The sequence below is a fragment of the Cuculus canorus genome, chromosome 3 (assembly GCF_017976375.1).
Source record: "Cuculus canorus isolate bCucCan1 chromosome 3, bCucCan1.pri, whole genome shotgun sequence".
In the NCBI taxonomy this organism is placed as follows: domain Eukaryota; kingdom Metazoa; phylum Chordata; class Aves; order Cuculiformes; family Cuculidae; genus Cuculus; species Cuculus canorus.
In genome coordinates, this window is record NC_071403.1 from 103,140,794 (window position 1) to 103,163,517 (window position 22,724).

General features: G+C 40.3%; 1 protein-coding gene across 1 annotated transcript in view; it reads right to left on the minus strand.

Moving 5' to 3' along the window:
- KCNK5 (potassium two pore domain channel subfamily K member 5) overlaps positions 1-21,524 on the minus strand; it is a 36,156-nt gene extending 14,632 nt beyond the window's left edge. Inside the window, exon 1 of the mRNA XM_009564267.2 lies at positions 21,136-21,524. Coding sequence (XP_009562562.1) covers positions 21,136-21,321 — 186 coding nt within the window. The 5' untranslated portion in view covers positions 21,322-21,524. The remainder of the gene's footprint in view (positions 1-21,135) is intronic.
- Positions 21,525-22,724: the final 1,200 nt, after the last annotated feature.

The window sequence follows — 22,724 nt, forward strand, 5'->3', positions numbered from 1 at the left end:
ATCTCTTTTGAAGGAAAAAAAGTCTGTGGGTGGTCACAGTTAGATTGACAGAACAACTTCCTCAGATTCACCACGCAGACAGGCAACACAGTCACCATACCCAGAAACTTCCCTCCCTGTTGGCATATTGCACTTTGAAATCTGCTAGCATATTAAAAGCAGCAGAAGATATTTCGCAGGCACAGTCTGAATTTGTAAGTACTTTACAGGGAGATCAAAAGTAGTAGATTCACAGTGAAACTAGGAATATATTAATCCTGGCTGACAGCTGTCATAGCTCATCTATTACATTACTTTTTGAGTCTAGTCTTTAAGCAACAAATATGTATTTAATATAACAATAAATGCCATAATCTATTGGTTTGAGTTACAGTAGTTGGAAAGACAGCAGAGAGTGAGAAGAGAGGAGAGCGAGAACAGAGGAAACTTAAAGCCAACTGCCTTCCCCCCAGCACCTCCACTACATGTCCTGACTGAATGGAGGATACTGCACATCAATGAAAATATTTTCCTCACTAGCGCATCTTGGCAACTTGGGGTTTGGGTAGGGAAAGGAAAAGAGAAGCCAACTATGCAACTAAGGGTTTTACCAATGAGCAAAACTCAAAGAAACTTTTTTCCCCCCAATTACTTTTCTTGTCTAGTTACATGAGGTGTGGACATGTAATGATTGATTAAAATTTTCTGTTTAACTCCTCAAAAATCTTCATATTAACATTAACCTATACATAGTCTTGAGTCTAATATATTTCACCTCTCTTCCCAGCCTTCACCTTCAAACACAGCTGCGCTACTGCTAAGAAAATCTTGCTATGCCATTATGCTCGCTTTGGTAGCTAGAGACACAACGTAGCAGAGCTGCAGAAAGATCAGAGAATGTACATGAGGTTAAATGATTTGATCAAGGCAGCAGAAATAGCAGCTATTCCCACATCATCTTTAGGAGAGTGGCTATATACTTGTCTGTGTACTGAGATATCAAATCTCATCACCTCCTGGAGAGAAAAAGAAATCTTTTGAAGATTAGATTACAAAATCACAGTGCAGAATACAAAACAGCAGCTCCCTATGTGGACACGGTTATTTCTACCAGCCTGGCACATTTAGTACAAAGTTAGTTCAAGGCAAGTGCTCTTGGAGAAGGATGGTAGTGACTATCCAGCCCTCCAGAGCAGCTCAAAGCCACCAGAAAAACACAGATTTGTGGTTCCTGTCACACTTTTTTCCCCATCATCTCTAGTGTAATGACAGTCTTATCCTGACTGCTCACTTGACTCCAAGTTCCCAGCTGACTGAAATATGCTGGCATATGACCAGGGCCTGTGCACCAGGCCAAATGAACAAATCTTTCAGGCTGTCTTAGCCACTTGACAGTCTCTGCAGGACTATGCTAACCAGCAGGACTTAGGTAAGCTGACCTTTCATTTCCCTCTCAGCATTATCTGTGTTCACAATATGAATTTCATGTTTGCTGGGACATGAACCATGCCAGATGTAAAAAGAAGTCTTTTAGCTGAGTCCTGGATTCCCTACTTCACTTCTGTGGGGATGGTTTGTGACCTTTTTTGTAGAAAGAAAAATAAGAGACGTGAACCACATTGTCTCAGTCCAACAGGCAACACCCTTGTGTCTTGCTAACTTGTGAAAATTTTACTGTGGTTTACTGACCTATGCAGAGAGCAGAGTTAGAAGGTGGTTGGGGCAAGAGGTGCAGGATATGAGTCAGCAGCACCTGTGCTAGAGAAGGATGGTGGGATTTAATAAATTCCACATTTATTAAAGAGGACATCAGTTGACTACACAAGTCTGGTTCCAGATGAACCATACATATAGGAGTGAATCCACAGTTCATTCAACTGCTGTGCATGGCATTTCATCCCAGCTGGCCTGTAACTAAATGCTGCTAGGTTCTCCAAGGCTCTCACTAACCGTAGAACTCGTACAGTCTATTTTAACAGACATAAAATAGGAGGCAGAAAAAGCTTCTTTCTAATAGCACGATGAGGCTATTGCTAGTAGCCGCTACCACAAGGTCAAACTGTAAGTGGAGTCAAAAAGTAGGAAGCAGGCGTTGAGGGAATAATGTTAACTTTTACTTCTAAAAGAATAAAAATCTCACAACCCTCATGTTTGGCATATAGGTAGATGTAAATAATAAACCTAACCAAAAGCATGCATGAACATTACCCAGAAAGCTAGAGAGGTCAATATGGTTAATACAGGAATCCTTTCCCTTTTATCTATGAATTAAACTAGAACAAAAATAAAATCAAACCCTGGAAAGCAAGTGTTAGTTCCAGCATTTACATTCTTACTTTGATCAAGTACAAACAGCAAGGGACAAATTTTCCCCTTGCTGTCATACACTGCATTTATAAAATGGTTGATTAAGTGCTACTGCAAGCAAAAACATATTTTGCATTTTTCAATCAACAGTTTAATTTTAAAATACAGTTCCTATCAAAGGGCAAACTTTTGAAAATTCCCACTTGGGGAAAAAAGAAAAATCCTAGCAAAATATGGGTTTACATACTTCAGGGGAAGGTTTTCTTTCCAGCAATAGCAAGATTTAATCCAGAATGAGATGGTATTTTCTCACTCCTACCAATACAGAAGATAGAATGTTATCTTGTCCATTTTCCACAGTCTTCTCCTCAGCTCTTGTTTTAACTGCTTCAACATATCAGTGTTTTGTTATTATGGATTTATAGATGTTACTTAAATTTGTTAAAAGTGACTTTAAATGATCCTTCAGTATCTTGGCATACAAAATGGAAGGGTACATATATAGATCAAATGCACTGTAGATAACACATTTTATAAAAAAAAATTATGAAATACAATAAAACTTGCTCTACAGAGAAAGTTTAGCTAATCTCATTGACTCTTCATTAACCCAGGCAACTTCTCACTGTTTCACTCTATTAATGTACCAGTGTTTCTCAATATATAAATGAATTACAGAATCAAGACTCTATTGCTTTCCCTTCACTTACACTTAACTTTAGCCTGTTGGCAACTTGGACTTCCACCTAAGCATACCTTTTCTTACCTAATAGAGCCTCCAGCATATGTGACTTCATATAGAGCTGTCCCTACTTCTAAGTCTGTTATTTAAAGAACGCATGTAAACACATGCCTGGTTTTCACTTTGCATAGTTTTGTTGTATAACACGACAGCAAACCAGACATCACTTGTGTCTGATAATTTAGAATACAGCACACAGAGGTTTTGATCTCTTAATTAGACTATTTTGTCACAATTCTTTATTGATTTTTTTTTTTTTTATTTAAAGCATTGACATCTAGAAACAGGAGATTTCCCCAATGTGCCCAGCATTCTTTTTTTTTTAAAACAGCATTTTTGGGTTTAGTAGATGGATAAAGCACAGAGCGGGATACATGATCTTGTACTGGACTTTGAAACCAGACTCCAATGAAAGTTAACTACATGGTATGAAGAAAGCCATGGATTGGAGCTGCAGATTCCTTTTAATTTACTGATTAGCCATGAAAGAACAGGCTAGTAAGAACACCTGATAATCACAGCACTAAACACAGTTAGGCAAACAAGATACTATAAAGCAGAGAAGCACAGAAGTGGCCTTCAGCAGAGGGAAAATAATGACTAAACAACTGCATCACTCTGCTGTAAGGAAAGCTTGTGTATGACCTTCAAAGAACATGACTGAGCTTGAAGAGTGGACTAGAAAGCATTCACATCTTAGCTATACACACATACTTCTACGCTGGAAAATATTTGCTCTTTAGTGTAGTTCTGAAGATGCTTAACCTGAGGCTTAGTTAGGTGCTCAGAATTGAGGAAGAACACAGAAATATCCCAAAGCAATAGAGAGGATTTAAACAAAAGCATCCTTGCTATGGGTTACTAAACTACTGCACACAGGCTCCAGGACTTTCAAAAAAGTGTTGTGAGCAAAGTTTTTCAAAAGCACTTGTGTTTAGATGCAATGCCATCATAAATTATACTGAAGGCATAATACTGTCGCAGGTTCCTACCTTTATTAGGCTAATGGCCTAGAAATCCATCCTGACCTGGCAGAAGAAATCTTCTTTCTAAATATACGGCTTAGTGGAAAGCAGTTTTCCTCACACCTTCTCCCAAGCACTGATGACAGCACTTTTTTTCCCCCCCTTTGGCATCATTATTTTAACAAACCACCAATTATGTGTGTTAAGCAACACAGGAAACTCTTCAGTAAATGAAGTCTCAAAAAGAACAGAGTAAAGACTTAAAATTAAATCTGGGCACTTGCCCTGGGTTTTGTTTTACCTTTTTTGCAAGTGCAGTGTGTGTAGAGGAACAATACTATAAAGCTAAAATTTGTAAACAGTGACCAAGCATCAAGCTTTCTTAATTCCTAACTGTGACATTGACAGACCAGTGAAGAAAGGAAATGATTTGTTTAACCTGCGAAGGGTATTCTCCCTAAAGATACTACTACAGGTACAGGCACCTCTTCTTCCCACTGTGTTCTCTTACTTCACATGCTTTCTAGCTGGCAAAAAGAATCAGGGCAGAGAGAACACATTTATCACAGAAAGGAACACTTGTTATTTCATTCTTTTAAGTTCTCATTTATTTTCTTGATTTTTGATTACAATTTAACCATATTAAGTGTTCCTTTAGAAAGGCAATCTGTTAATTAACCCACATTAGGTAGAACAAATCATGCTTTTCAAGCACAATCTCAATTTATTAACCAGAAATAGCTCTAATCAGTCACAGACAAGAAAGAGGGGGGAAAGGTTTTACATGCAAAACTAGAAGGTAACAAGCTAAAATCAGGGCAGAGCATGTATCTGAAGGCCATGCAATAAATCATGAATTTAGAGGAGACATAAAGAACAATCTTTTACTTGCTTGAACCTGAAAGACTCATAAAAAATTTAATTGTGGCTAATATTTATGAGTCTGGAGGCCTCAGGACACAGTCCAGTGGAAACAATTTGTGAGTCTACAGTCAAATGAATTCCATATTATTACTTGGGAATACAGAAGGTAAACAATTGTGCCAGCTATTACCAGTTTGGAAAGATGATCAAAATTAGACAAAACGTGAGCAGGACATAGGATATGGAAGAATTGAGGATAAGTATCCTGGGTACTTCTACTGTGTCAGCATTAGATATATTGAATATTCCCTGCTCTTGCCCTCTCCCAATTACAACTGGACATTCATGTGCTGACCATGTTATTTTAGTAGTTCATATGGATGTAAATGTTGATCACTGCAATGAATTCTACTCTAGCTACAGCAAGTCCCTAGGGTTGTTTCTCCTTGGAGGAACAGTGTCTTGGTACTGCTGTAAAGTACTGCAAGACTACCTGCTCAGTTAGCACTGATAACTAGCACCATTGCCTCTTCATTGGCAACAGAGTAAAGACAAGCTTTGCACAATGTATTGATATTTGAGTTTTGCATGGTAAGTTACAGGTGTGTAATAAACCTAATTGAGAAAGCTTGCCTGAGGACGATGCTTCCCAAGATGCAAGTGCACTCTGGTTTGGGTTTGGAGGTTTTTCTGTCCCTCGGCATGGAGAACAAGGCCTGAGAGTCTTGAAGTCAGTGGAAAATATCCTGGGAAATAATCACTATTGACACAGCAAGAGAATTATCTTCTGTGGCACAAAGAACTGGATGGTGAGCAAAGGTGCCATCCTCCTAGCTTCTTAACTTCTGCAGTAACTGAAAATTAAGAGAAAAACAGTACTTCCAGGAAAGGGTGTAGATTTAACAGAAAATTCCTGCCTGTAGAGGAGAACTACTAAAAAAAATGTCTGACTTAGTTGAATTATATCCTTCCACAAGGAAGGGCAGAATAGCAAAATACAGCTTAAATTCTATCTAGTTTCCATAACTTCCTCCTCCAGTCTATGCTATGAACTGAATCTCTCCTTCAAATAGCCTTAAGTAATAGGAGAGTTCCAGAGCTTCTGTATCTTGACATTGGACCTTACTGCCCTTGAAAGCCATATAGGTTTTGTCGTCAATTTTATTTAGAAAAGATAAGGTTTTATGCAGGTAGCACACGGGTTGTGATAAGCCCCAACAGTGCTGTCAGCTTCAGAGAAGTAATGACAGAGCAATCAACTGGTACACTGGCTGTATCTTCTAGAATCATTTACTGGCATAATTTCAGTCATTAGCAAGGATGGCTCCAGGCCTATAATTCATATTACTCAAGCACTTGAACAGTCTGTAAATCTGGTGACATTATAGACTTTGACATGCCTCCAGCATATAAACACCTTTTTCAAAAATTTATTGCTCTGCTGATTTGAGAGGCCTGTGAACAGTCTTGGTCAGCTGTACACTAAAGCTTTAGTTTCAAGGATAATGTATCTTAATGAAGAACCATGCTCCAAAAATTGAAAGATGTTCTAGTCACCCACTGAAATTTACTCTGCCTCTCCTTTCCCATTCTCTGACATTAAAGTACCATCATAACCTACAGCAGTAAATGCAAATACATTTTCTTTGTTGACTCTCATCAGTCCAGTCATATGTTTTAGGCATTTCAACCACAAAAGCACATCAATTAAAAAATAAAGGGGGGAGGGGGCAGAAAGAGCTTCAAGGAACAGCTAGATGCTTGAAATCCCTTTCCTGATGTCTTACTGTCATTCTGCAAAACATTGGTTTAACTTAGCTTGTGCGATTTCTACAATTCCAGTCGTCCACCTTCAAGAAATGAGAAAGGAGGCAGACAAGGGCTAGAATAATGAGGAGACTATTAAGGGTCAGCCAAAGCAATTGGTACTGCAAAAATAAGGGCAGAGAGGGAATATCATTGCTTTCTTTTGTACTGCCTCAGAAACTGTAGCATAAGTTCACAAACACAAAAGCCATTTAAAACCCAGTGTCAGTATAAGAACAAAACAAAAAATGAGCATAAGTGAAATTAAGCTGTAAATTCAAATATGTTCTTAGCCTATGAAATAGTTTTTAATCAAAGCAGTCAGCATGGTAGCATAGATGAACCTCCCGATCTAAACCAAGATCCAGCTTAACAATGGTTGGTTTAATTTAATGTAAATTGTTCTACAGTGTGATGCTACAGGTGAGATTTTGGATCTGAAATCCTTATTAGGATTATAATGCATTGGGAAGCATATTATTGTCCTACAGTAAAATCCTCTTACCAACAGGAGTTCTATACAGGGGTTGTGAGAAAAAGTGAACAAATTCACCATTTTCTGTGGCACCATTTAAAGGCTTGCAGGTGTTCTTCCTCAAGGACTGACTGGATGCAGAGTAGGTAAGAGATAAATACTAATGACTAAGACAAATTACTTGGAAAGAAACAACTGTACTGATAAACAGAACACCACAACTTTTGCAGCACCAGCCAAATTTATATTTTTTCTATTTTTTTCCTGGCAAACTTCTAACAAGAGTTTAAAAATGTCTTGCAATGATGTTCGAGCATCATTAAAATATGTGTAATTTCCATTACTGAGTACACTAGTGGTTCTACAAAGTGGACACGTTGCCCTACTGATTTTGTGAAGCCTTATTTTAAGGCCACATGTAAGAGAAATACAAGTCAAGATTAGTGATTTTGTAATGATAATTTGCACTCTTACAAAGTGCTGTTCTACTGAAGGTTTACAGATGGCTGTTACATCTACATGTATAAATGTAACACAAGAGCTATCCTCTTCAGAGTGAATAAATTTTGCATAAAAATATTGCAGCTGATAATGGAAACAGAACACTAATCACGGATTGCAGCAGAAACTACAGAAGGGGGGGGAAGGGGAGGGGGAAGGGGGAGCAGGGCAGGGCAGTGAAGAGAAGGGTAGGTCTTTGTCCTTTTGTGTTGTAAAAGGCAAAACAAAAGTTACATTTTGCAGCTTTCAGTCATAAATCTCTATTTTACAAAACAGTATTTTAAAAATAGACAGTTTGAGAAATTTTCAGTCAAAAGACACATAAACATTTTCCAAAAAGTCCTCTCATTGTGTACATGTGTGTTTGTGGAAACCCTGCTGACCTCTGCCCAGCTGGGATTTGGATAATGCTTATTGATTTCATGGTCTGCAATAAGTTCCGTGTTTTGCCTTTTCCTCTATCCTCCTGGAAACTCCCCGCTTCTTTCCCAGAAAGAAAACTGCTTCTACTGAAAGGAATCCCCCCAAGTCTGAGGCTTCAGTTTTCATGCAGTAAATTCATCAATAAGGCCACAAAATGATGTTCAGCACAAAGAAGGCTGGACCTAAGCACGTGTCCCTTTCTCCCTTTCCACCGCAAGATGAGGCCAAACCAGAATTGCTCACAAAGTGTGAGCAGTCAGGTCTTTGGAAACACTTGCTGCTGTTTCTGTACCTTAACTGTCTAATAATGACTTCTGTCCTGGCTGCATTGGCAGTTGTCATTCTTAGAAATAAAATCAAGCATACAATCAAGTCCCTAAGAGAAAGGACAGAAGAACTTAAAGCTACTGTTTGATCATAAATCAAGCAGTTGTAAGCTGCTACATGGTGAATTCTGAATTTTTTTTTTGGCAAATTAAACCATTATAGTTGAAAGACTAATTTTCTCTCAACTACTAACCCTTGCTGTCCTACTCCCAACCTTCTCTTTGCCATAACAACTGGCAGCACCCTTTATAGTGACCTTCCAGCCCGGATGCTTGAAAAAAAATGACTAAGGTAAACTATAGTAAAGGAGAGAATGAATTAATTCTACAATAAAACCTCAAGTTTTCAGAACATTTTCTGTTGTATGATGAAACTTGAAGTCAATTCATAATTAATACTTGGGTGTTAAGAGCCTAATAAGAAAAAAAACCATTTTGTTTGGACAAATGGAGCTGTACTTTCACTCTGCAGTACAAACAGGTATAACTGTTTCCTCTGGGAAAAAAGTTCTAATTTGTAAGGATATTAACCTCTCGGAGGCATGTCAATATTTTTACAGCATGCACAAGACTTGCTTATGTATGATGTATAGCATGGACAGTTAATTTTCCTATAAGTCATAATTCATAGGACAAACAATGTGAGGGATATTAATGGAAAGAGATCAAAAAGGTTATTTCCTTTTTGTGACTTTCTGCAGAGTTGAATAATAAATGAAACTCATAATTCAGCAAATTAGCTAACTGGAATTATTTTGTCATTGCAGAATTCAACACTGAAGATTACCCATTTGTGATACTGCAAATACTATGCTTGAATGAACTAGCACTGCTTAACTTTATGTTTCCTTTCCACTTACGTGCAAGGGACACAAATATCAACAGTTCTGAAGAGGCAGCTGGCTTACTTGACAGATCATGACAACGGAATTTAACAGTTGATATGGATTTTTTCCCCTATTAATTTCAGGACTAGATCCCAGTTTAATGAACTAATTAATAAACTATTTTGATGAAAAGCATATTGGGTGCTTTAACGCATTCTCTTGCCCTTGTGATTAATGCAATTATAAAACTGTTTCCCTTTCACTTTCCCAAGTTCCACATAGACATGTTTTTTAAGGCAGATTAACTAAAGGTTACTGCTGCATGAGAACTGCAGCTGTTCTGCAGATGCTGAAAGCCCCAACTTTTCTTTGGCCTCAGATTACTCTCATTCAGAAATAAAACCTATGAGACTATTTCATAGCTTTCACCAAAACATTTTGAGGGCTTCTGTGCCAATATATTTATAACACACTTTTCCTTCATTGGAAAAGAAAACCCAAACAATTTTTACATTGAATCAGCTGAAATTAAGAAATTGGAATGATCTATAATAGCAGATTAGGCTTCTTTCCTATCTGAATACATACGTGGTGACTAATGTAGCCAACTCCCCTTCAAAAGGGCTTTTGAAAATGCTGTGGTCCCCATTTTAGAGATAAGAAAGTGGAAGCAGAAGAGTCAAGAGTTTAATCAAGCCCTCACACCAGTTGGTGACCTATGTCAGGCAGGGTTAGAACCAGACAGTGTTTACATGAGACTATTGCAACAGAGTTGGTACTGATTGCATAAGCAGATGCTAGCCTATGCAGCAGTCTGTTTCCAAAATAATAGGTTTCAGTTTAGCATCAATTGATCTAAGTAGATTTAAATTAAACCAAAACAATTCTAGTATCAATAAAAACAGTTTTCTGAGATTAATGTATTAGATGGGGAGGAGTTGCAATTTGTTGGGTTTTTTTTTTCCCCTCTTCTTATTCAAGCAAGGCCTCAAGACCAGGAACAGCAACCCAGGAATCCTGTTAATCTTTGCAGATTTTCACCCACACATAACATGGTATAAACTGGAATATTTTGGACAGAAAAGCATTGATACTGCACATGAGAAATTAAAGGGGAAGCTGAGTTTTAAAATGAAGCTTCTCGCTTCCCCTCTCTTGTGTTTTCAGTGTATAAGAATTGTACATTAGGACAAGTCAAAATACAGGAGATCCAAGCTTGACAACTTTCCTTACAGAGGCCTAAATAAGCTCTTCAACTCAGTAAACAAATTGCAGCAAATGTAACATTGCATTAGATGTATTAAGATCTCTCCTTTACGACCATGCATAAAAACATGCTTCAGATTAGGAAATTTACAGAAAGCAGTTTTGTTAGAACATCCTAAAAATTGTTTGGAGTTTGTTTCTTAGTAGCTTGGTTTCACAAGCATATTTGTATTTAATCTCCAAATTTCAATACAACATCGAATATGGGGTCTTCCTTCTCTGAAGACAAACCAAAAGCTGCTGCCAAAGTGTGCTGATAGCATCACACAGGTAATGGTAATTTCCTATTTAACAACTTATCTTGAAGAGAAATAATTAAAAAAGAAAAAGAAAGAAAAACAAAAGAAAAGCAGCACATCCTGATAAGACAACTACTGTTATTTGTCTGACAGTTCAGTGAGCTTATGTATGCTAGAATAAAAATAGTATTTGTCCCAACAGCATCAAATCAATGAAACAAAACTAAAAGTGATCAGACTTGGGTGGAGCAGAGTACTATATGCAATGACATTTTTAAATCAGTAGACTTTTGAACTACAGAACAGGAGCAAGAAAGAGGCACACTGTCGGCTATTAACTCTTTGGGGCAGAAACTAGGCGGTGAGTTAGTAAAACAAACAACAAAGTTTCCAGGGTCAACCAAAAACTACATAACCTCAACCACACTAGACCCTCTCCCTGTATCGGTCCATCAACCAGCAGGAGGAGGAGGCAAGGCAAGGCAGGCTTCCAATATCAACATGGACAGGATGCTTTGTATGAATAGCAAGGTGATGGGACTATGTTCAGAGAAGTAACAAGGGAGAAAAACCTGCCATAGAAAGGCTACTGGCTTTGAGATTGCTGTTACTATGTATTTAGCTTTATCCGGGGTTTAACTTGAAGGAAAATTTTGCTCTGTTACTTACTATAAATCCCTTCAACACTAGATTAGCTCAATACTGATCTTTGAGGAGGATCGGGGAAGGAGAGGAAGCTACTCTGTACAAATATTTTCACATATAGATACAGAGATCTGCCAGCACAGTTATGGCAGGATAGAAAGAAGTGTGATCAGTAACCAAGATAAACTTACTGAGAGACAGTCTGATCTAGACACTCTCAGACCTGCACTACCAAAACTTGCCTAGTCTATTGTTTCTTCTGTTGGGTGAGTGAATTAGACTCTTAATAGAATCAGTTTACTACTAAGATCTACCTATGCATTAGAATATTTCTTAAACACAGTTGTGTTAGCATACACACAAACCCCATTTTTGCAGGAACGGTATAACATTAAAAACTACACATACACACAACATGTACACTGGAACACAACCTTCTGCTATTTTATTATGTTTAGCAGTATATTGCTAAGTACTCAGAAGGAGCTTTCTTCCCAAAGGAGTTTCCAGTCAATAACTTTTACAAAAAGCAGCGCAGATACCACTTCAATAATTTTTTCAGTCTCATATTCAGTGGTTGGGCAAAAACTGATGGCAAACAAGTAATTGCATGTATTCTGTACAAAGAGTTTTGAATAACTGAAAAAACAAGTTTAATCAACTGAAAAAAAAAAAGAATCTTTCAGTTTTAAGACTACCAAGGTTTCCCATGTTTTTGCAGGTCACTCCTAAACACCTGACCAAGACAAGTCAAAGGCAAAGAGAGATGTACAGCACTGATATGTGGCAGGTAATCGACAGACTCCGTGCCCTGTCATTTCTCAACTTTCCTGTCCCCGACAATGTATGAAAGCCAAACCACTTCACTGTCTCCTTGCTACTGATCAGCGGGCAGATAAATTACAGTTGGTGCCTTCAGTTTGTTACACTCTCTTCCTTCCTAGCCTGGATTTCTTGCAACTGACATACATCTCTAACCATTTGGCAGGCATCTATTAATTCCTTAGAAGCTGAAACAGAGGAAGTACTCCCAACGTTGCTAAGAACCCTCAAGCTTAAAGGCTACTCAGCATACAATAAACTCAGAGAGTCATCAAAACCACAGAAGAGTTGCAGTTATGTCAAATAAGCAAGACTGCTTTCCTAAGAAAGATGCACAGAATTCAGCTGAAAGTACCTACTCAATGTCTAGTGTGTCTAGTTTCTCCACTAGGAAACAACAAGAAGCAGCCAGCTGCGCAGACATCTGTCCAAATAACCAACTGTCTAACTGTAGCAGAGCCGAGCTACATGCAAAAAAAGCCAAGACACTCGAGAGTGTGAACTACATTTTACTTCTCTTAAATGTAAGATAATGATATCTATGCTCATTCCATTCATCAAATTGACAGCTTTAGCACCTTGCAGAGACTTTGTAGCAACTTCGTGAAGAAGCACAGTTACCCTATCACTAATCCAGCTAAGATACTACCTTGGAAATCTTGTATTACTGTAAAGAATGACAGAGACACAATAAAGTTAGCTACTGGATTTGCTGCTACAACAACGGCCACTTCAAAGTTTTGCATTCTTAGTTTCCCTTTTCCTGCCTTCCACCCTGAAAGCTGTAAAAAAACATTGTCAGAAACATGCGAGTACTATTTAAAGAGGGCAAATTGATAGTGACACAGGTGAAAAGCTTTCGGAGTGCACTAATACTAATAAAAGAGAGTGATTTTCTAAGCGTAAGCTGCAGTGCCCTTCAAAAAACCCTTGTGCCAACAAGGCAAGTGTTGATTACAGAACTGCCCTCTGTTGTTTTGCAGTCACGTACACATTGCTTACACAGGCCTGAAGGTTGAAATTCTAACTTAACTGCTAAGTTATCATAGTTCAACTATTTAACTTGATTTTCACATACTTGCTTTACAGTCTGTGAAGCTGGTTAGCAGTAACTAAAACAGCTGTGCATGTAGTAGGGTGAGGTTTCCAGCCAGACTGCTGCAAGAGAAGCCATGAGAGAAGTCAGTACCACCAGTGAATTTGATTGGACCCCTTCTCTTTATACAGCTGCTTTGCTCCAAACACCTCCGTTGTTTCTTTGGTGCCTGGAGGAGACTCATCAGATGCACTTTTCTCATAGGCTAGAGCAAACATGCTTACAGCTGCTGTTTCTCGAGCAAGGGACCACACAAGATTCTTGAGCAACTGTTCTCCCAAGGTTTTTTTTCACTTCCTTGGAGCAGATTTGGAGTAGAAAAGAGGAGCAGCAATATGAGCACTTGGAGGTCACACACAGAAGTCATCACTGTTGAATCTGAATTTTAGCCAAGCCAACAAAAATACTGTATCATACCTGGCTATGGTTTCCACCTCAGATTTTTGCAACCTTTTGCAGAATTATTTTCAAATTTCATTGGCTACCACTCATTAGCTGCGATTATCTGACAATCTTATGACTGACTTTGAAGTACAAATTAACGTCGAATAATTGACATCTTTGTTGTTAAGAAGGATCAGCACACAGAGACCCGTGACAGGTCCAATTGGGACTTTTTGCATCTGTTGCAACCTCAGAGACACACTGGTCTGGCTTTTGCTTCTTAGCAGTTGGAACCTGCTTACACAATACTTGTAAGATGCCGCCACAGAACAAAGTCAATTTCATATTTGCCAGTTTGCTCAATCATGATCTGTGTCTAACTTTTCATTAAGGCAGAAATATAGTCCTAGAGACGGGCTGATCTGTAGCAACTGACTCCACAACAGAAGTTGAAAAAAAACATGTCCGTCACAAGAAACACTACAGATACACATAATGTTAGAAAAGGAACTTGATTTCAGATTCAGAAGCAACAATATATGATCTATTATTAGTTCCCTAGTCCCTTTTCATCATTCATGTTTCTTTCTCTTAAGAACCATATACGAGGTTTGATATACTAGTGTTCACACAGCACAGTGGAAAAAAAGGAAAAAAAAAAGAGAAAACAAAGAGAAATTTTAACTTCCTTACTGATTTGACTGTAGATGGAGATGCTAGGGCATGAAATGCCTGGGCATGATCTCTCCTGCCTACAGTTAAAATATTATAAGTACATAACTAAGACTTCTAATATAAAGACATGATAAAATAAGATGGATGGACCCAAAAAGCCAACTACCAGTCTGAAGTTCCCTGTTAAAGAACTTAGTATTCTAAAGAAAAGATCTAGAAACACTAGAACCAGCAGCGCTGTTTAGAAATCTGAATCAGAATGAAGACAGGAAATAAAGGGAGATGAAGTTATGCCTTCAAGCCTAAGCCATCCCTTCAATAAACAGGAGTAGTAAAAATATTAAGTGCATATTGCACAGAACATTTTAAGGGTTCAATTTACTTCTAAGTGTGGTTTCCTGAGGATATCTATTGCACCACAAAGAGCTTCAGGTGTGACTAATTTTAATTTAGATGAAATGTGGCTCTTCTGTTTGTCCTGTTATCATAGATGTTTCTCATACTATAGAGCAGGCTCAGAGCTTATGAGCTGAACTCATTTTGGACTAAACAAAACCTAAGGATATATTCCAAGAAGAAATTGAACTACTTGCTCATAGGCATTCAATCCACAGAATCATACAAGAGTCAGCACAAAACAAAATCTCTGCAAATACATGCCTTGTGATCAGCAGGTCTATACCACCAAAGCGCAAAAGCACTGGCACTTGCTCCCATGCTAATCAAACTTTTGCCTCTCACTTGCAATCCAGCTTGTTTCAGATTGTATGTTGCTATGTTGACATCTACTTGCAGTACTAACATGAAATGTGATTGCTCTGAAGTTCAACAGCATTCAGAGAAAAGCTAAACAATTAATTTGGTTTAATCAATATTAATAGCAAACCAAATAATTTCTTATAAAAAAGTAAATCTATATAAAGTCATCACTACACTCAGTTTTCACTGGCTACAGAAAATATCTCACAGTAACTACATATATAGTATGAAACAAAACAGGGGTTCCAAGACCTATTAGGACAACAAGCTGTTGATAACTCTCAAATCTTGCACACCATGGTCTCTAGAGCAGAGCTTGCCTGAAAACACAACTAGCAGCAGAAGGTAACATGTCAGGTAATCTGAACATTCTGTCCTAAACTAAAGGAAAGGCAACATACTGCAAGAATACTCAACAATTAAGCCCACAGCAGGAAGAAGGGAAAGCCCATAGCAGGAAAATTATAACTTCTGATCGATTGCTATTGCCCCATCAGCTAAGAGAGTTGCAGTGTATGTGCTAACAGCTTTGTTTAACTACGTTCCAAGGAAGTTTAAACAATTTAATGGTTAAACAGGGAAAAAGAAAAAACAAAACCCACAACACAACAGAAAAGCATGCCTGCTTACATTTGATTTTGCACATGGAAACACACAGAGAAAAGCTGTGGAGTAACATAGTACTGCCTGTCCTCAGTTTTCTTCTCCTAATGCTACAGTGGCAATATCCATAACTCATAGTCCGAGATTGCACAGAGAACTATGGACGTACAATTTCATCTTAATTTATCCCTGCTGAACTTAGAGGGTGCATAATTAAAGATAAACATGTGAAAAATCTAGTAATACCTATTTCTCAGACATAAACCTTAATTTGCACTGCCAAGTTTTTATACAAGAGGTATTAGATGTAGTTGTTAACCACTTTGCAGGTTTTTCCATTGGCAGTCACTTGTGCTTGCCTGACAGTTGCTCAGCTTTACTTTGTTGAGCCCATGCAAAATTCTTAAGTCTTGAAAGGGACAGCTCATATGCAATTCCAGCTAAGGAATTCAGTCTCTTATTTGGTCCCCCTCATCTTCAAAACCTTAGATGGAAAGGATCAGGAAGTTAAAGACCAACAAACCCCTAGTAGCCTAGAATCTCATTTATGCACTCCCTGAAGAACCACAAGGGAAGGGAAAGATTAAGAAAAATATGCCACTATTAACTCTCCTTTGGAAAACAAATTGCTACAAAGCATAAGCAAGAGCCATCACCTCTCTATTAAATGTTGAACTAACGAAAAGTACTTAAAACCTAGATCAAGTTTTTAAGAAAACTATAGTTTGCAGACTCTCTCAAGAGTATTGCACATAGATTTAAACCCCGAGGTAGAAGATTGGAAGTAAAGCATGGTGGGAAACTAAGACCAGAATTAGAGAATATTTTTTTCAAGTTTCATAATAAAACTCATACACTCCAAGAATAAAAAAATCTAGAAGCAAACTTCAGCATTCTCAAATGAAAATAAAAGTCCTGTAAAAACACCTGTCAGTATATGAGAGTGGAAAAGACATCCTGGCTTTAAAAAACAGAAGGGAGAAACTACTATTAAGCCATTTGACTGTTATTTCCTTTGGCATAAACCTCCCCTGTGCCACGTATATCCTTAGCAGAAGCTCTCCTTGAAAGTCTTCTAAATGTTTGTTCACAGCACTGGGCTTTAAGTCTAAACATTTAGGTTTCTAAAGTTATCTCAGGCCTGTTTAGAGTCTTATGTGCTTTTCAAATAAAGACCTCAATTATTCGTTCTCAAACTAAGTATGTTAGTCTACTTCCCCAAAACGGAGCCAGCAGTTTCTCTTTTTATTTTATTGCTATGCTTTTAAAGTGACCATTTTCACTCATCTTCAAATTCCTCCCTTTCTTTTTACTAGCCCTGATGTTTATGAATGGGAAACATTTAGTTTTTTGATGACTGTGGTGGAGTAAGAGTAAGTAAGTAAGATAGATGTGGCCCAGTGCTGGCACATCTTTGCTCCTCTGAATAGTGACAGGAGGGTCAAGAGGGCTCCTCCGTGCATGAATAGCTCCTCTATCGTTAAGTTGATGTTTCACAATCAGGATGGAGCAACAACAAGTAAAAGTAAGGAACTGGAGAAGAGGGAAATGTTTCAATTGCCTTACATTTGCTTCAGTCTCCAAAACTCATTCTCACAGGGTAGGTGAAGGTGCCATGACTCTGGATCTCTGGCTTCCCCCTTCCTAAAGTGTCCCAGGACTTTGGGCCACAGCAGCAAAGACAAGCTGTAAACTTTCAATCAACAGACAGAGGCATTACACTACTTTTAAGATTCTACCATGCTGATAAACATGGCAGCTACATCACTATTAAAAATGTTTATTTTTGCAGATTATCCACAGTGTTATGAAACATTTCTACTCCAAGGCAATCGTACATTTGAGAAGAGATTACACAGTTCTTTGTGTTAACATATGGTTGTGGCTGAGTGTCTTTGGAAGACTACATAACTGGTCATGTGAAGCATTTCAGACACATTTTCATTTGAGCAGTCAGCTTTACCCAGAAGAGCATGGCCAGGTGTGAACCAGCCCATTCACTGTCCAGAGTAAGTCACCTTCAAAATCAGGGTCTACGTACCATTAGCCCAAGAAGAGTTAAAGTTCTCTCCTTACCTCTTCTGGTTATGATAAGTAATATGGTACTTAAAATAACCAACAGCAAATGGATTCTTGACATAAAAGACTTTTAAAAGCTGCTTTTAAATAACTTTATTTTTAGGTGTTTCTCAGCTAGGACTGAGGAAAAAGGTTGGGGTTTTTTCAGCATATCCTACAATACTCAGCTTATGAGTTTTCTTAAAGTGTGTTGAACATGTCAATAAACATTTATTGCAGTATTTCTACTGTAACGTGTTATGAAATCTTTATTACAGAATATAAACTTTAGACAGTATTTCACCTAATGCAGCCCACTTAATAATCACTTAAACTGTTGGTACAGAGATACTTGTCTATAAGTGAATTGAGAATCTATGCTGATAACCTGCTTAAGTGGTTAAGATCCCACTACAGATCTAACTTTGTAGCCATTCCACACAGAGTTTCCATTGCACTTACAGCTAACATTAGGCTCAGATGAACACAAGAGCTAACCTGGGTGGGGAACAAGGGCAGCAGAGAGATCGGTCTCTGAGTAAGTCAGTCCTTGTCACCTCTCAGGCTGCTTCTGGAAACAAAATTGGTATGGTTAGTTAAAGTTGAACTTTTTTTGCATCCTTGCGTTTTACTGACAAACATTTAAAATTCTACAGTTGGGAATATCTGTTGAAGAACGTTATCCACTGTGTTTTAAATGGAGATATTAAAAATAATGTCAACAAAATTATAGCAAAGCTCAAGGTGGCTGTGTAGAGGCACACGAGTGTCAGTGGGGACCACAAGCAAAGTGAGAGAAAAGGTTCTATGATGAAGACTGAAAGCCATTTTAAAAGGAAAAAGAGACAAGAGCAGAGAAATAAGTCAAATAATGCAAAAACCCAAGAACAAGTTCAGGGATTCCGTTGAAGAGCCTAGAGGAAGAAGATCGGAGGAACAAAACAGAGGTAGGAGTTGAAGGGGGATGGAAATGCACATTTTCAAATCAACAGCATTCCAGATGTATTGTAAAAGAATAAATTTGGAGGTTTAATATGCAAAACAGGATGATCAGGATTTGCCGACAGAGAACAGATGTTAGTAATGTTTTAAACATTCAGCAGAACCCAACAGAAGCAGCCTGGATAGTGGTTGAGAAAGGGCAACTACAAAGACTATTTCTGTCATACTTTACAGTTTACTCAGGATGAAACCTCGATGCCCTTACATGACTCCCCCCACCCCACACAGCTTCAGCAAGGCTAGATTTCACCCTGCCATCCTCCTCAGTAAGAAATGACACTTTCTTTCCATCACTTCTCACATAAAAGTGGAATAAGAACAGAAACAAAACTACAGGTCTGGAAGAAAGCAGGTAGTGAAGTTTCCAGTTACCAGTAAGAGGGAAACAAGAGCAAGCCAAGACTTATATTTTACCTAACCCGAGTTTAAAATTATAACAGAGTATCTATGAGGGTTCAGACTAGCAAGACTGGACATGGAAAGAAAGGTATGATTTGAAGTAGTACAGAGGCAAAACAGAAATCACATGGATACAATATCACCAGGAGCTAACACGCACTGAAGAGGGAAGGCCCTCCACATGGTTCAGTGGGTACTTAAATCAATTAGTTTGCCTTATACTACTTTTTTTTTTTTTTTTTTTTTCTCCTCGCTGCTCCTGCATCCACCTCCATTCTGCAGTGTGCTCTGTCTATCGCACAGTCTATTCCAATGAACTGCCCAATAACTTTTTAATTGTCATTTGGTACTTTAAGAAGAATCTTTCTGCCACTTCAGGATTACATGTGATAAAGATCATGGGGGAGGGAACCAAACAAACCCCTAGTGATTCCCCCACACCAACATGAATTTCATCCTAAATTGAGCCAGAATCTAGATTCTGCAGCAAGTTAGTATGTCAGGCTTAACATGCATCCCGATCCAAATAATAAGTTTGGGTTTTTTCTTGAGGATGTTAAAACAGCTTTGGGATATAACCTAGAGTATGATTTCAAAACAGCAAAAGCATACTCAAAAAACTTTCATGTTCCAGCATCCCTTTATAGTTTCAAGCCTCCATCCATCCATTCCACTGCGTACCACAAAAACCCATTTAAGAGGGCACTAAGATGGTAACAATAAGGACAGTGGCACCAGAAGCTCTGCTATCTGAAGCAGACAGAAAGTGGCCACCAACTGAAGAAAGAGAATTTAAACCACAATGTTTAGGATCAAGAACCATATCCTCTTTTAAGCACAGTATCAATTACACCAATAGAACTAATGAGCCATTTCCCCAGTCTCCTGTATTTTAACTTTTTAGTAGACTTCTAGTGAATTTCAAAATAAAACAAAATAAAAATCCCAAACACAATGTCCAGAAGATCTAGTCAATATAAACATTTCTGAAATAAAGTCCCAAATGACTCCATCTCATCACTGGAGCCCTACATATCTGGGCAGCCTATTTTTCATGGGTCACCATGGCTTGCCACCACGTTTTAATGGACACCACATCCATAACAAGGCACTAACCCAGCTTATACCACTCCATGATTTAATACATCATCGATTAATAATTAGTTAGAGGCATTCTGCCAGCTGAGAAAGGTAGGACGATAGGTGCTCAGGGACATGGTTTAGTGTCAGATAGGAATGGTTGGACTCAATGATCCAAGAGGTCTTTTTCAACCTGGTGGTTCTATGATTCTATGATTATCAACTCCTTATGGCTTAGAAAGAAGTAATTCTCCCAAATCAAAAATAACAGGGCAAGAGTCACAAGCATCCTCCCATGAGAGGCACCATCCCTCTTTCTCTCAGCTCCTCCGACCGCCCTCTGGGACGCACACGCGGACCCCAGACACGTTTCCCTCATAAGGGGGGCATTCAGCAGGGAAAGACAAACAAACAAACAAAAAAAAAGAGGGGAAAGGAAGCCAGACCAGACAGAAGAGGATCAAGACGCTTGGCTTCACCTTCCCTTACTCACAACACACCATCTATTGAGGCAGAAGGAGCCACCCCGGGCGCTAAAACAAGAGCTGCATTCACTGGCAGAGCAGCAGCCGGGCGTGCGGGAGCTCCAGCCGAAACCCACGCTCACCCCGAGCTCCCTTATCACTTGGGGGGGGGGAGGGGGGGAAGTAGGAGGAAACGCGGACCCATTTAATCACTCTATCATTAAGCGGTTAGGAACAATTAGGAGCCCTTCCCCGCGCTCCCGCTCCAGGAGCAGCTTTCAGGCACCGCGCTCCGCGAGGACGCGGCGACGCTGGGTTTTTTTCCCCGGGAAAGCCGCTGGTTTTCCACCCTGGCAGCGCTCCTCCCGCTCCAGGGAGCCCCGGCAGCACCTGCTGCCCCCCCTCGGCCCCGTCCGCGCCCGCTGTACCTGCAGGATTTTGTCCAGCCCCTCCTGGCCCAGGCACGGGAACTGCTTGAGCAGCTCCGTCTTCTGCCGCTTGTAGTCCTCGGTGGCCGAGCGCCAGTGCGGCTCCTCCAGCACCTCGAAGATCGCCGCCCCGATGGACAGGTAGAAGATGATGGCCGAGGTCAGCAAGGGGCCCCTGTCCACCATGGTGCCGGCGGGAGAAAAGGAGGGAGGGAAGGATGGAGGGCGGGCGGAGCGCGGCGGGCGGGTCGGGGCGGCTGCGGTCGCGGGTGCCCGAAACCGCCCTGTCCTCCCGCGGCACCTCTGCCTTCCCCCGCCGGCCGCCGTGACTCCTCTCCCGGCCTCTGCCGCGTTCCCTTAGAGTCTTCCACACTCCCCTCCCACTCCCTCCTCCTTCCCTCCCTCCCTCCTCCGCTCCGCTCGCCCCGGCTGCCTCCTTTCCCCGGGTTTCTCCCCTCCCCTCCTCCGCGGCGATTTGAATTTCGTGCCCTCCCGCTTCCTTCCCCCCGGCCGCGCATGCGAGGCTGCCGCGGGGCGAGGGGAGGGAGGCGAGGAGCCCGCGGGGTGCCCTGGCGGGCTGGCACGGGCTGCGGGGGGGATGGACATCGGCCTCGGGGGGCAGCGGAGCGAGGTCGCGATCTCCCGTCCCGTCCCGTCCCGCCGTGCCCGCGCGGCTGCTGGAGCGGGACCCTTCCCCTACAGAGCGGTGGTTTTTCCTCTCCCTACTTTTCCTTGAGTCGAGGGAAAAAAGGGTAACGTCCCTCAAGGTTCTTTATTTGTTTCCTCTCGTGCTGCCAGGTTGAACAGTTTCTTGCTTTGGACGCTGAAAGGCTGTGAAGCCGGAGCCGTGGCTTTCCTGGCTCCAGCGAAGTCTGGGGGAAAGGCGAGCGGGAGCTCTGAAGAGGAAAGAAGAGGGGCTGCGAGCAGGTTTCACCCCTTCCCTGGGCCATAATGCACGTGTGTGCATTGCAGACCCCTCAAAGTGTGTGTTTTTGCATGTTTGAGAAATGATCTGTTCCTGTACGTGCCCGTGTGCGCACCCGTGAACTTAGGAGCGAGGGAGAGAACCCGGCTACTGATTTCCCACAAAGTGCTCAAAACTCCATCTGGGCAAAAGCTCTCTTGAAGCTGACCGTGTTCATGAAGCCCTACCCAGGAGTGGCTCTGGCCATGCACAAGTGCACCCTCCTCCGTATTCATGTTTGAAGGCTGAACAAAGGCAACCTGGCTTTTGAATTACTGGGTTTGGAAATGGGGTTAAATGGGTCAGGTAAAGAGCAAGTAAAGTGACAGGTTAGGGCAGCGTGTTGCCAAAAGTCTCATGATGCAGACGTGGTTCGTCTTAGAAACTGTTTTCGTGTGGGTAACGTTTTCTTCCTTCTTCCACCTCCTCCCCTGAAGACAACACTCAAAAATACAGAGTTGTCCATATCAACGCAAAGGATTTTAGTTGGAGTTCACACACTAAAGGGCTGAGATGAACCAGCTGAAATATCTCATGCGGATATAGTTGAAATGGGAGGAGGGAAAATGGAGGAGAATGGGAAAGGGGAAGGAAACCAGCAGAAAATATGCAGCAGAGTAAGAGA